A 12,799-nucleotide genomic window follows, 5' to 3' on the forward strand; every position below is an offset into this window, starting at 1 on the left:
TTTCTTTAGAGTTTTTTTTTTTTTTATATTTCACTTGCACTATAGTCTTTTTTTTTTTTAACATCTTTATTGGGGTATAATTGCTTTACAATGGTGTGTTAGTTTCTGCTTTATAACAAAGTGAATCAGTTATACCTATACATATGTTCCCATATCTCTTCCCTAGAGTTTTTTAAAAAATATTTTTAGAAATTCTACAATTACCTTCATATTCGTGAATAGTGTCTTTTCAAAGATGACTTTGCCTACCCAAAGTCATGAACATCTTCTGTAATATTTCATCTAATACTTTTATAGTTACTGCATGTTTAGGTCTCCATATGTGTAGCATTTATCACTGTGATCACTGTGTGTGAGAACTGTGTGAGACAGGCAAGATCTAGATTCATTTTTTCCCAAGTGGATATCCTAACACGATTTATTAAATGGTTCATCATTTCCCAACTGATTTAAAGGGCTTCCTTTATCCTATACTAGTTCCCACGTATACATAGAATTGTCTCCCTAATCTATCCATGTTGTTTCATTTCTCTAATCCTACACCAACACGACATCATACTACTCACTAAAGCTTTATAACATATTTTGAGAGAACCAGCTCCCTCATTATTCTTTTTCAAAATTGTCTTGGCCGTGGTGCATTTTCTATTCCATGTGAATCCGCTTATCAAATTCCATGAAAATTATCTTGGAAGTTTGGTTGAAAGTACATGGACAGTATAGATTAACGTGGGGGAGAACTGACATCTTTTATTATGTTGAACTTTTCCATTCATGATAAGGGTATTCATCTGCATTTATTCAGGTCTTCTTTTATGGTCTTCTGGAAAGTTTTAGTTTTCTTTGTAAAGGTCTCACCCATTTTTCATTGTTTTATTATTGTAGTAGATTCTTTAAAGTTTAGAATATTGTCTCATCCCTCCCTCTGCAGTTCCTCAACACTTATGGAGAGTCTCTGCTGAATCCTGTTGCTTTCACAATTAATTGTTATTATAGGTTGTATACATTTTCTAGTTGTTCTCAATCGCATCTTGCATGTGTTTCTATCTCCTTAACTGTAGGATAAACTCCTAGAGGGTCGAGCTGGGGTTTTAATTCCTGCTTGGGGAGGGGGGCATGCTTTGGAAGCGGAGGATCTGCTGCTAACAAAAAAGGGAGGCAGTTTGGGAAGGGAGAAGCAGGGGCCCCAGGGCTCAGAGTGGGGAAGAGAAAGGAGTCTGTTCACTCGGTCATTGGGAAAGGGAGAGTGTCAGTAAGATGGGCCTCTGCAGGACAAAATGTCTCCCTTCTGCACCTTCAGCCTGTGTGTGTGTGTGTGTGTGTGTGTGTGTGCGCGCGTGCGCGCGCGCGCTTCCCGAGGCGGTACTGTTTTTAGCAGCCTCTCATATTTTCATGTGAGATGCAGACAGACTGGAGTGATGCTTCTACAAGTAGGCAGCACTAGAGACTGCCAGCAAATCACCAGAAACCAGGCTTCTAGCCTAGATTCTCCCTCACATTCCTCAGCAGGAATCAACTCTGCCGACACCTCAGTCCCAGACTTCTAGCCTCCAGAACTGTGAGACAATAAATTTCGGTTGTATTAGCCACCACGTTGTCATAGTTTGTTATGGCAGCCCTGGCACTAAGACACTCTGGTAGGAGAGGGAAGCCTGTGTGAGCCACCTGATCGGGACTGGAGGTCAGCAATGGCTTCCTAGAGGTGATGCTGAGCTGGGCATTGAAGGATGGGTAGGAGTTTATCAGCCAAAAGAAGTCAGCGAAGAGTATTCCAGGCAGAGGGAAGAATACATGCAAAACCCAGGAGGAGGCATGAGTGTATGTCAGAGACTCTTCCTTGAACTTCTTCGAATGCCCCTTCTCCTGCCTGGCCCTGCCCAAGCACCTGAGGCCTGGAAACCCACTGTTGACATCCTTTGCTCCAAGATAATGGAAAAATTATTTTTACCAGGAGGTTCCTTGAGCCCATGTGGTGACATGCATCATTCTCACCAGCAGGGGGCCCTTACACGGTCATGTGGATGAAGTGTGGCCAGGTGGGCATAGGCACTGCGTAACCTTCTGGCATTTGTCAGGGTCCAAGGCCTCTGCTCTGGAGAGGAGGTGCAGTAGGCCCTGGGGGTGCTAGCAGCTCTGTGCTGGCCGGGCGCCCTCCCTCAGCTGCACAGGACACACACTTGGACCAACATGGCCCTCGGTACAAGTACTTTATTTCAGTTACAACAGTGCCACACCCCAACTACAGTAGCACAAAACATGATAATACAAAAAACAGATTCCCAGCTCCAAACCCCACGTCCATGTGCCCACGGAGAAGCCGCCCCGATGGCGCCCCAGGCCTAGGAGGAAGGGGCCTCTCAGAGCGCAGCTGCCCAAGGCTCTGCGGGGGAGGCAGTGGGAGTGCTTCCTTTGCTTCCATCCCCACTGGTCCCGAGTCCTCCTCGGCCTGCCCCCTCCCACTCCCTGAAGCAATGAGGGCAGAGGACGTTCCCTCCGGCTGGACCCTCAGCCCTAGGACCCCTGCTTCTGGCTGGCAGGTCCCAGTCCATGGTGCCGGGACTGCGACCCTCCTCGGGGAAGGCCGGAGGGCAGGAGGGTGAGGGAGGGGAGGGCGCCAGGCCCAGGAGAGCCGGTCCCTCCGTGGTGAGGTGCGCATGGCGGGCTCCCGACTCCAGCTCCTTCTCTGGCTCCTGTCCTCCCTTTCCTCTGAAGAGACAGCAGGCCTGCCTCTGGTGGGGGCCAGGGGCCTCACCTGGAGCCCACTGCCAACACCCCTGCCCCAGCTCCAGGGCCGACCTGAAGGTGGGCGAGGCAGTGGCTGAGCCTCTGCTCATCTTGGGCGAGGAGAACTCTGGCTCCCTGTGGGAGCGGGGCTGGCCCGGTGGCCTGGCTACCAGGCAGGAGGGCTGAGGCAGCTCCTGCCTTGGTCAGGGGTTGCCTGCTTCCTCAGGGCCAGCCTGGGGCTACATGAGCTCCACCAGGTGGGGGAGTCCAGAGAAAATGAGGCCACAGGGAGGGGACGACATTCCTGGTCCCCTAACACCTCAGGCCAGACCAACCAGGTTGGGGGAGCCTTCCCCTCGCAGCCTCCCGTGGCTAAGAGCATCCCCCAAGAAGAGCAGTGGATCTTGCTACAAGTATGGTCTTGATTCAGCCCAAGGGGCTGAGGGTGGGCTGGAGCCCAGGGCAAGTTCAGGGGCTCTTCAGATTCCTGACCTCAGTGCCGTAGACCTGTAGGTCAGAGCCTCTGGGTGGCTATGAGGGGCAGCTGTGTGGCACTGGAGTAGGGGGTATGGCCTTGTGTTCCAGTCAGGACACTTGGGGGGCTTCACTGAGGAGGCCAAGGGGCCCCTGGGGGCGGAGGGCTGTCTCCTTGTGGGGAGCCCAGGCGCAGCCTTGGATAAGGCACTAGAGAAGGGAGGGCGGGCCTGGCTGCGGTCCTGGGAGCCCGGCCCGGGCTAGTGGTAGAGGACGGAGCTCGAAGGGAGGATTTGGGCCCTTGGGCAATGAGAGCTGCTTTCCCTTTCCTTCTTCTCTGGGAGAAGAGGGTGTGCAAGGCAGAGACCCCAAAGTGGCTGGGATGGCAGGATGCTGCAGAGAGACAACAGGCCCCAGGACTGACAGGGGGCAGTCAGAAGGCGGCGGATGGAAAGAGGACATCTAGGGCACGGCAGAGTACACCTGATGGGGATGTCTCAGCCTCGCAGGGCTCCTGTGACCCTGATCCAGGGTGCTCGGGCACCTCCAGACAGGGTTTGAGGGCCCTGACCTGGCCTCATGCAGCCATCAGTCCTCTGCTGTGACTTCGGGGTCAGATCTTCCTTGCTGGGGTTCCCACTGTTGGACTCTGGGGACAGAGGCAGGCACACTGAGGGGGTGGTACCAACGAGCTGGCCCCTCCCTCTGCCGGGCCTGTATGCCTCTCCTCTCTGCACCAGGGGACCAAGAACCAGGGGAGGAGGCTGAAACCGCATACCCCAGGGACTGAGGCAGCTCTCCACTGGGGGACCTGCTCAGTGGCTGGGGATCCTGCTTCAGCCCAACCTTGCAGCAAGTGAGGAAGCGAGGGGGGGTAAATCAGTGGGGCTTGTCCACAGGTTATTTAGAAAAACAGAACATAATAAATATACCAATCCTTTCCTTAAAAAAAAAAAGTGTTTCAAATGCGTTATTTCCCTGAAGATTTCCAGTGTATTCCACAATGTTTAAAAAATAGTTTCCCCAAAAATACATCTTTAAAGCACTGACACAGTGGTGTTTGTGGTGTATCTGGCGCTGGATGTGGGCAGGAGGCTGTGTCCCGCTGCCCGTGTCGGCGTGGGGCCCAGGCCTGGTGAGCAACCGGCCTGACACCCAAATGCCCATCAGAGTTGACACACGTGTGCCTGGGATGACCGGGTCTTCACAGGGGAGCAAATCTCGGATTAATGTGAGAACCCACATCACAGACTTGGTTCGGGCTGAAAACCCTCCAGCGAGAGGAAGGGGGCCCGAGGTGGCCAGGCGCCGCCCTGGGCGCCGGAAGGAGCGGGCAGCCTTGTTGGCCCCGCCCCGGGGGCGGTCCTCAGCCCCTGCCCTGCTTCCTCCTTGGCTCTTGATGCTCCACCCCTCTCACCACACCTCACACTTGTGACGAGGGTTCATGGGTGAGCCGGGCGGGCAGTGGAAGTGTTCCGAGAACTCCCTGGAGTTGGAGATGGAGCCGATGACCCGGAAGCGGGACGGGCTATGAGGATCGGTGATGAGACCTTCGTGCGAGCTCTCGGGCGTGCGGACGGAGCACCAGACCTTCGGGGGAGAGACATGGGAGAGGCCGGGGTCACCACTGGCCCCATCACCACAGCAGGGAAATAAGGGCCCCGCCTGGTTCTGAGACCCCGGGGGGCCAGGAGAGCCTGTCAAGTGGGTTAGGAAGAGACAGGGGCTGGTGGGACCCCATCCCAGCTTCCTCTGCTGCAACCAGAGCAGCTCTCTGTCTGTTCCGGGCATCTTTGTGACATTTCACCTGAACGAAGGATTCTGCCCCCAAACCACATTGAGTCCAGATCAAACTGTCTAATGGCCTGGTGGCTCCGGGCACCAACAGAAGGCTACATGCTGAATGCCAGCTCAAGGAACAGCCCGGGACGTCTTGAGTTTTCAAGACATTGCTAGAACCCCAGAAGCAGAAGGGCCCTTAGCAGTCACCTCGTCCTCTCACCTACCTGATGCAGGAATTCCTCTAACAGCATTCTTGGCCCTTCCTTGAATTTCGCTAATGATGAAGCTCACCTCCTTACAGGGTAACTGCCCTGCGGACGGACCAGTGAGCTAGGGCTTCCCAATTTGAGGAAACTTGCCTTTTGATTTTCAGAGCTCCTGGAACTCAAGACGGCAGACTGTGTCTGAGTTTGGCTTTTCTCTAATGAACTCACCTGTGCAAACCCCAGGAAGAAGAGCTGGTTATTGGTGAGACCCAGGGTGGGCAACGTCTGCTCAGCCCCGTACTTCTTCACCCAGTTCTGGTAGGCCTGGGGGGAGAGAACAGAGCTCAGGGTCCCCATGACACAGGAGCGAGTGGGGTGGGGTGGGGACTACCATGGGAGATCGGGGAAGGTCTACCCAGCTGGGACAGGGACTAGCTTCTGGTGGTGGCCTCAGCTTAGCCTAGAGGAGCCGTCCTCTTTACCTGCACTCATTCTGAGGGGAGCTCATTCAACACTATGGCTTTGAATACCATCTACATCTAAATACCGACGGCTCTCAAATGCACACCCTTCTAGCTCCAGCCTCTTCTTGGGTATATTCAACTGCCCCAGCTGGATATCCAAGATGCATCCCAAACTTAACACACACACACACACACACACACACACACACACACACACACACACACACACACACACACACACACACATATCACTTTCCCATCACAGTAAGTGACATCACCAACCACCCAGTTACTCAGGCCCAAACCCCAGGACTCTCCCTTGATTCTTCTCTTTCAATCAACCGAACAACCCAAATCTAACCACTTCTCACCTTTCCCATTGCTCTATCCTGTCTCTTGCCTGGACAACCTCACAGCAGCTTTCTAACTAGTCTCCGTGACTCAAACTGGTCCAATTCCAATCCCCTCCCAACTTAGCAACTCAAGTCATCCTCGTAAAGCAGGCGTTGGCAAAATTTTCTGTAAAGGGCCGGAGAGTAAATATTTTCAGCTTTGGAAGCCAAACACTCTTTTCTACAGCAACTCAGGGGTGCCACTGTGTGAAAGCAGACACAGGCACCATGGAGACGAATGGGCATGGCTGTGTCCCCCCCCGTTTTTATTTGTTTTTATTGATTTATCCAGCCGAGGGCCGGATGTGGCCCAGGGACTGTAGGTCTGCTGACCCTGTCGTACAGGATAACTTAGATCATTTCATTCCTCTACTTAAAACCCCTGCAGCGGCTCTCATTGTCGCCAGAATAAAACCCAAGCTCCTTGCTCAGCCGGCAGAGGCCGGCAGCCTGGCCCAGCCCCTCCTCCGGCCTCCCCCCTGCCCTGGGCCCTGCCCTGCCTCCACGCTGCCCCGTCCTCCTTCCTGTCCTTGACCATGCCAGGCCTGGGTCCATCTCATGGCCTCCGTACTTACTCTCCTTTCCCAGCTTTCCCTGCCTCTTCCTCATCATTTAGGTCTCAATTCAAATGTCATCCCCTCCAGAAGGCCTCCCCTGGCCATCCTTCCCCCATTTTCCTTTATTTCTTTGGCCTAGTTTATATTCTTCTTTTCCTTATCAATACCTGAAGTTGCCTCATTTATTTGTGTAGGTATGTATTGCCTTTCTCCCCCTCGCCACCCCATTAAAATTGCGAGCTTTAGGACAGCAGGATCCCTGTCTGTTTTGTCACAGAATCTCCAGCGCCAACAACAGTACACGGTGGGTAGAAAGTTCGCGATTCCCTTTCTGACTGAGGGACGTCAGGCAAGTTGCTGAATGTTTCTGACTAAGGGGCGTCAGGCAAGTTGCTGAATGTTTCTGGGTTGGTTTCCTCACCTGCAAAACGGGCTTGTGATTCCTAACTGTAAAGCTGTCGGGGGCGCTGAGCACAGTGCCTGGCGCACAGTAAGGCCTCAATACCGGGCACCTCGCAGGATTTCTGCTCTCACTACAACGGGGAGCTGGAGGCTCTGCACTGGCCTCTGGTATCTCCCTTCCAACTCAGCTAACATCTCCGAGTGCCACTCCGGAACAGGCCCTGAGCCCAAGTAGTCACATGCTATCTTTCTAACACCCAGCGATGCAGGGACTAGGTAGCCACAGCCATGTATCCTGAGGCTCAAGGAGGCTGACTGACTTACTCCAGAACCAGGACGTGAGCCGGAAGTGCTCTAAGACCACTGACCCCTCCCTCCTTTCCCGGGCCCACTGCTGCCTGAGTCAGTGGCGGCTTCCCCTGTAAAGGGAAGAACAGGCAGGTCTTCAGGTGGGTCTAGCCCAAGCCCTTTCTGGTGACCTTCAGTCGGGCTGGACTCAGAGTAGACAGCCTTCTATGTGCCACTTCCGTGCTAGGTGCTTCATAGACCCTTTCAATCAGTCCTCACTGCCACCCATTCCACAGATGTGGCAACTGAGGCTCGCAGGGCTGCTGCGCTTGCCCCAGCTTGTCTACAGCCACCCTTAACTGAGAAGCAGCTGGACAGTCCCAACCTTGGCCTGGGGTGTGTGAGGAGGGGGCCTCTTACCCGATAGGCCGCCTTGAGGCCCCCATTATCAGCGATGTTCTCCCCGAGGGTATGCCGGCCGTTCACCGGCTCCCCGTTCACACTGTAGTTGCCGTACTGCTCCACCATGCACTCGGTCTGCTGCTTGAAAGCCTCCACGGATGAGTTTTTCCACCAGGGCCGAAGGTTCCCGTCCTTGTCATACTCCCGTCCTGCGGGGTCGACAAAAGTGTCAGGTCAGGGGGAGAAGAGGCAGAGCCGGGACCCGTGCTGCTGGTTGTGCCTCTCCTCCCAGGGAGAAATGATCCACCCATCTACCACCCAGCACCGGGGAGATGAGGCCGGTCTGGGTGCTAAAGGAGCTGCATGAATCAGCTGCTGGGGTGGGGGTGGGGGTTAGAGGAACCTGATCTCGGCAAAGGACCAGCATGTTCAAAGCTTCGGTGGAGCTGGATTCACTGTCAAGGCTGGTGAAGGGCCTCTGACCCTGAGCCAGGAGAAGGTGAATGCAGCCAGCAGTGCTAGGGTCATGGGACAGGGCCTGGCCTCCAAGGCCTTGCCTCCTCCTTCTTGGCCTTGGAGTCCCCAAGGCAGGAGGCAATGAGGAGGATTCTGGACATTAGCTGGTGAGGTGCTAACTCTTCTGACTGTGGTTGGACCAGAGAAATCTCTGGAGTGGTGGAGAAATGTTCTCTCCCCGCTGACTACTGGTACCCACCCCTGGCACTGCACACCGTCCTGAAGCAGGGTGCTCCCCTTTGAGTCTGCCCTGTCCTCACAACCACCACACAAGCATCATGCCCATTTTACAGAGCAGAAAACAGAGGCCTGCAGAACTGATGGGACTTGCTAAGGTCCACACAATTGGCAGGTGGCCAGGCCAGGATATGAACCCAGATCCTTCTGTCTCTAAGGCTAAGACCCTTAGACGTGAAGGGAGCAAAAGCAGAAGCAGTGGGGCCAGGAAGCTGGTGGGGGAATCATCTGAAGGGGACCCCAAGGAACCTGTACCTTGATCGTCAAAAGCATGAGTCAGCTCGTGGCCCACAACGACACCGATGCCACCAAAGTTTAAGGCGCTGAAGGGGAGGACACGAAGGTGAGAGTGATGCCATGTGGGGAGGGACCACTGCTTTCCCAGCCTGGAGACACGGCAGAGTCCCGCAGGGCTCCAGTCAGGCCCCCGAGCCAGTCAGAGCCTGGTGAGTCTGCTGTGCCCTGCCTGTGCCCGCTGGATGCCAAGCACTGTGCCAGGTGCTCTGTGGCACCGCACGGTCCTCTTTGGTCATCCCAAGGAGTTAGGCCTTGGTAACTAACTCTATAAATGAGCAGACAGAGGCGTGGAATGGTTCAGGCATTTTGCCCAAGGGCCACACAATCAGCAGAGAGCAGGCCTGGGATTCGGACCCAGGCCTGTGTGGATTTCATTTCTGAGACAGTGCCCTCACTCTTCCCACCTTCCCAGCTGAGACTGTTCTAGAACGCTGTTAGAGGGGAATTTCCCTATATGTGGCTCCAACCCCCAAGTTCCCACCGTGCAGAGGCTTCCCCGGTCCCTGCGACCCCGGAGGGAGGCACAGGGAGTAAGGCTGTTGTTTCCATGGCAACATCTCCTGGCCGGTGGGACGAGGAGCTCTCAGCGAGGTGGGTGTGCACGTGGCGTCAGCTGTGGGCCACAGGGCTGGGCTGGGCCGGGGGATCCACTGAGGGGTGGGGGGAGGAGACGGGGCGGGAGCAACAGAAGCATCGCGTACTTGGGTGAAGAGCGGGTGTAGAATGGTGCCTGCAGGATTCCAGCCGGAAACACTATCTCATTCTTGGTGGGCGAGTAGTAAGCGTTCACCATGGGTGGCGTCATGCTCCACCTGCAAGCGAGACACAGGGGCAAGCTCAGAGCCTGCTGGGGGAGCACAGGTGGGGACGGCCCATCTGGAGAGTGTCCAGAGCCCTAAGAGTGTGGATTCCCCTTGACCCCAGGCCCCAGGCCACACAAGCACACAACAGTCCCAGAAACTATTAACTTTAGCCACGTTAGCAAGCGTACCGTGAAATCTTGCTTTATGTTTAATTTCATTTCACTGACTATTAAAAATGCTGAGCATCTCAGGACTTCCCTGGTGGTCCAGTGGTTAAGACTGCGCTCCCACCGCAGGGGGCACGGGTTCAATCCCTGGTCGGGGTACTAAGATCCCCCATGCCATGCTGCGTGGTCAAATACAAAATTAAAAAAATGTTGAGCATAAAAAAAAAAAAAAGAACAAAACAGATCATTACATACTAAAAAGTCGTTACAATCCAGGCTCAAAATGTATTGGTCAGCAGTTTTCAAAGTGTGCTCTGTGGACACCTGGCGGGATGGGAATCCCTCAGTTCCCTTTCAGGGGTTCTGTGAGGTCAAACTATTTTCATAATAATGTTAAGATGTTATTCGCCTTTCCCATCGTGTTGACGTTACACTGATGGTGTAAAAGCAACGCTGGGTAAAACTGCTGGAGTCCTAGAGCTGAGTCAAGCTGGTGGTACCGGCTGTTCAATTGGTCACCGTGTTCTTCACCAGAAAAAAAAAAGTCATTTTCACTTAAGAACATCCTTGATGACGCAGCATAACTATTAACTTCATTAAATCTAGACCCTTGAGTACAAGTCTCTGAATATTATGCGTGACCAGATGGGAACCACTCATAAGCATTTCTGTTTTTTTCATGGAACACCATTTGTACTTGAGAGGATGACGGGTGTTTGACAGACATATCCTTGAAAATGAATAGCGTGAACTCATCACCTCAAGGAAAACAACCGACACCATTTGTTGCCAATGATAAAAATGCAAGGTTTCCAAAAACCTGAAGTTTCAAGCAAAATTTTGAAAAACTGGTATCGGCCACCACAAACTTGATAGCTGCCCAACATTTAAAGACTTCTCTCTGGAGGTCAGCAGTGATATTAACAAAGGTGGATTTTTTTTTGATATTCTAAAATGAAGAAGTTACTGTTTGGAAGATATGTGAAGTTCAGTGAAGCACTGTTTTCCCAATGACCAATGCACGGTGTTACAAAATCATATCGCGGTAAAAGATTCATTCAAAGCGCAAGACAGACCGACGGATTTTAGTGTAACAGAATATGAAAAGTTTATGAATATGGTTTCGGAGGGCGGTGCAACTAACCTTTAAGAAAGTTACACCTGTCGCGTTTTGGTATAGTATCAACGAAGGATGTGCACATGTATCAAAAAGCCTGTTCAAAGGTTCCTCCCTTTTCTAACTACATGTCTGTGTGAGGCTAGAATTTCTTTATTCCTATCTTTTCTTTTTTTTTTTCGGCCACACCACATGTGGAACATCCCCAACCAGGAACTGAACCTGTGTCCCCTGTACTGGAAGTGTGGAGTCTTAACCACTGGACCACTGGGGAAGTCCTAGGGTTTCTTTATATATTTCAAAAACAATATATTGTAACAGAATGAAGGCAGAAGCAGATGTGAGAATCTGGCTGTCTTCTATTAAGCCAAACATTAAAGAAATTTGCAAAAAGTAAAACAATACCTCTCTTCTCAATAAATTTAAAAAAAATTGTTCTTTTTCATAAAATTTTCAGAGAAATCAATATAACTCCCATAGGGCTTCCCTGGTGGCACAGTGGTTAAGAATCTGTCTGCCAATGCAGGGGACACAGGTTCGAGCCCTGGTCTGGGAAGATCCCACATGCCACAGAGCAACTAAGCTCGTGCGCCACAACTACTGAGCCTGTGCTCTAGAGCCCGCAAGCCACAACTACTGAGCCCATGTGCCACAACAACTGAAGCCTGCGTGCCTAGAGCCCGTGCTCTGCAACAAGAGAAGCCACTGCAATGAGAAGCCTGCATACTGCAACGAAGAGTAGCCCCCGTTCGTCACAGCTAGAGAAAGCCCGCGTGCAGCAACGAAGACCCAACGCAGCCAAAAATAAATAAATAAAATAAATTTGTTAAAAAAAAAATATATATATATATAACTCCCATAAACAAAAAAGCTTTTGGGGGTTCAATAATTTTAAGAGTGTAGAAGGGGCCCTGATGGTAGATAGTAATGAAACACTTGGCTTCCAAATGGTTTTTCTGGTGGGAAGGGCCAGTGGGGAGTGGAGTGAGACAGAAAGGATATTTTCTCCAAGAGCCTCGACAGTCACTATGTCTCCTCCAGTAAGCCCCACAGAGATGTATTAAGGGGTGGGTATATTAATGAGTAGGAGACTAACTTTAGATGGAAAATTTTAAGCTCAATTAAAAGACTTCAAATAAATTCACAGCACTGGGGCAGTGCCTGTGCCTTATTCTGGAGATCAAAAACCACCTTCTTGTACGTTTATGGGGAGCCCTGGTTGAAGACAACTCAAACCCCTGTTGTCCACAAGAGGGAGCCAGAGGCAAAGAAGTTGCCTTCTCTTTTCTCTAAGATTTACCCTGCAAAATGTTTTAGGCATGGAGGGAGTTTAGTCTGAGAACTAGTACTAGGCTGATTACATCTGAGTTTTCTAGGAGGCTATTAAGCTCCCCCCATCCTATCTACAGATAATGAAGGAAAGGCTCCGAACGCTGAAGTGGTGGAGCTGGGCGGTGATGCCAGGCCCGCTCAACTCCAGGGACGAAGCTCCGTCTGGCAACAGGCTGGGCTCTAAGGGCACACAGACTCGGGCTGATCTCAGCTCCCGGCTTCTGAGCGGGGTAACAGCCGCCCGCGCTCCTCAGAGGGCCCTCGTGACAGTCACATCCCGCACCCTACTCGTGCTGAAGGAGAGCTGGGCCCCCATACCTGCCTGCAGGAGCCCGTGCCCTCCCAGCGAGGCCCGAGGACTCACTGATCTCTGTTGGGCGCTTTCCGGAGCTGGTCGGCAGTGACCCTCCATGAGAAGTTGAAAAACCGCATGGCGTTCTCGAAGTAGAGGTCTGGAACCGCGGTGTACTGGACAGGCGGGAGCAAGCCACAGGGTCAGAGCCCACTTAGGTCCCTGAACGCAAACCGTGTCTTCTAAAACCGAGGAAACTGAGACCCCATGCAGTCAGGGGGCTGGTCCGCAGGGCAGAGACTAGAACGGAGGGCTCAGAGCTGCAGGCTTGGGCTCTTCCCTTGGCC

The 12,799-nt window shown here is 52.5% G+C and overlaps 1 protein-coding gene across 3 annotated transcripts in view; it reads right to left on the reverse strand.

Annotated features, from left to right (window-relative positions):
- Nucleotides 1-2,190: 2,190 nt before the first annotated feature.
- The window catches only part of ECE1 (endothelin converting enzyme 1), a 115,037-nt gene continuing 104,428 nt past the window's right edge, over nt 2,191-12,799 (reverse strand). For 2 of the 3 annotated variants that reach the window (XM_079916810.1, XM_079916809.1), the window contains exons 14-19: nt 12,525-12,628; nt 9,443-9,553; nt 8,700-8,830; nt 7,710-7,900; nt 5,415-5,510; nt 2,191-4,788 (exon numbers count right to left, since the gene is read on the reverse strand). In XM_079916810.1, the coding sequence (XP_079772936.1) occupies nt 4,612-4,788; nt 5,415-5,510; nt 7,710-7,900; nt 8,700-8,830; nt 9,443-9,553; nt 12,525-12,628 (810 nt within the window). In that variant the 3' untranslated portion in view covers nt 2,191-4,611. The remainder of the gene's footprint in view (nt 4,789-5,414; nt 5,511-7,709; nt 7,901-8,699; nt 8,831-9,442; nt 9,554-12,524; nt 12,629-12,799) is intronic. The other variant, XM_079916811.1, reaches the window with a different exon arrangement.

The sequence above is a fragment of the Stenella coeruleoalba genome, assembly GCF_951394435.1.
Source record: "Stenella coeruleoalba genome assembly, chromosome: 1".
In the NCBI taxonomy this organism is placed as follows: domain Eukaryota; kingdom Metazoa; phylum Chordata; class Mammalia; order Artiodactyla; family Delphinidae; genus Stenella; species Stenella coeruleoalba.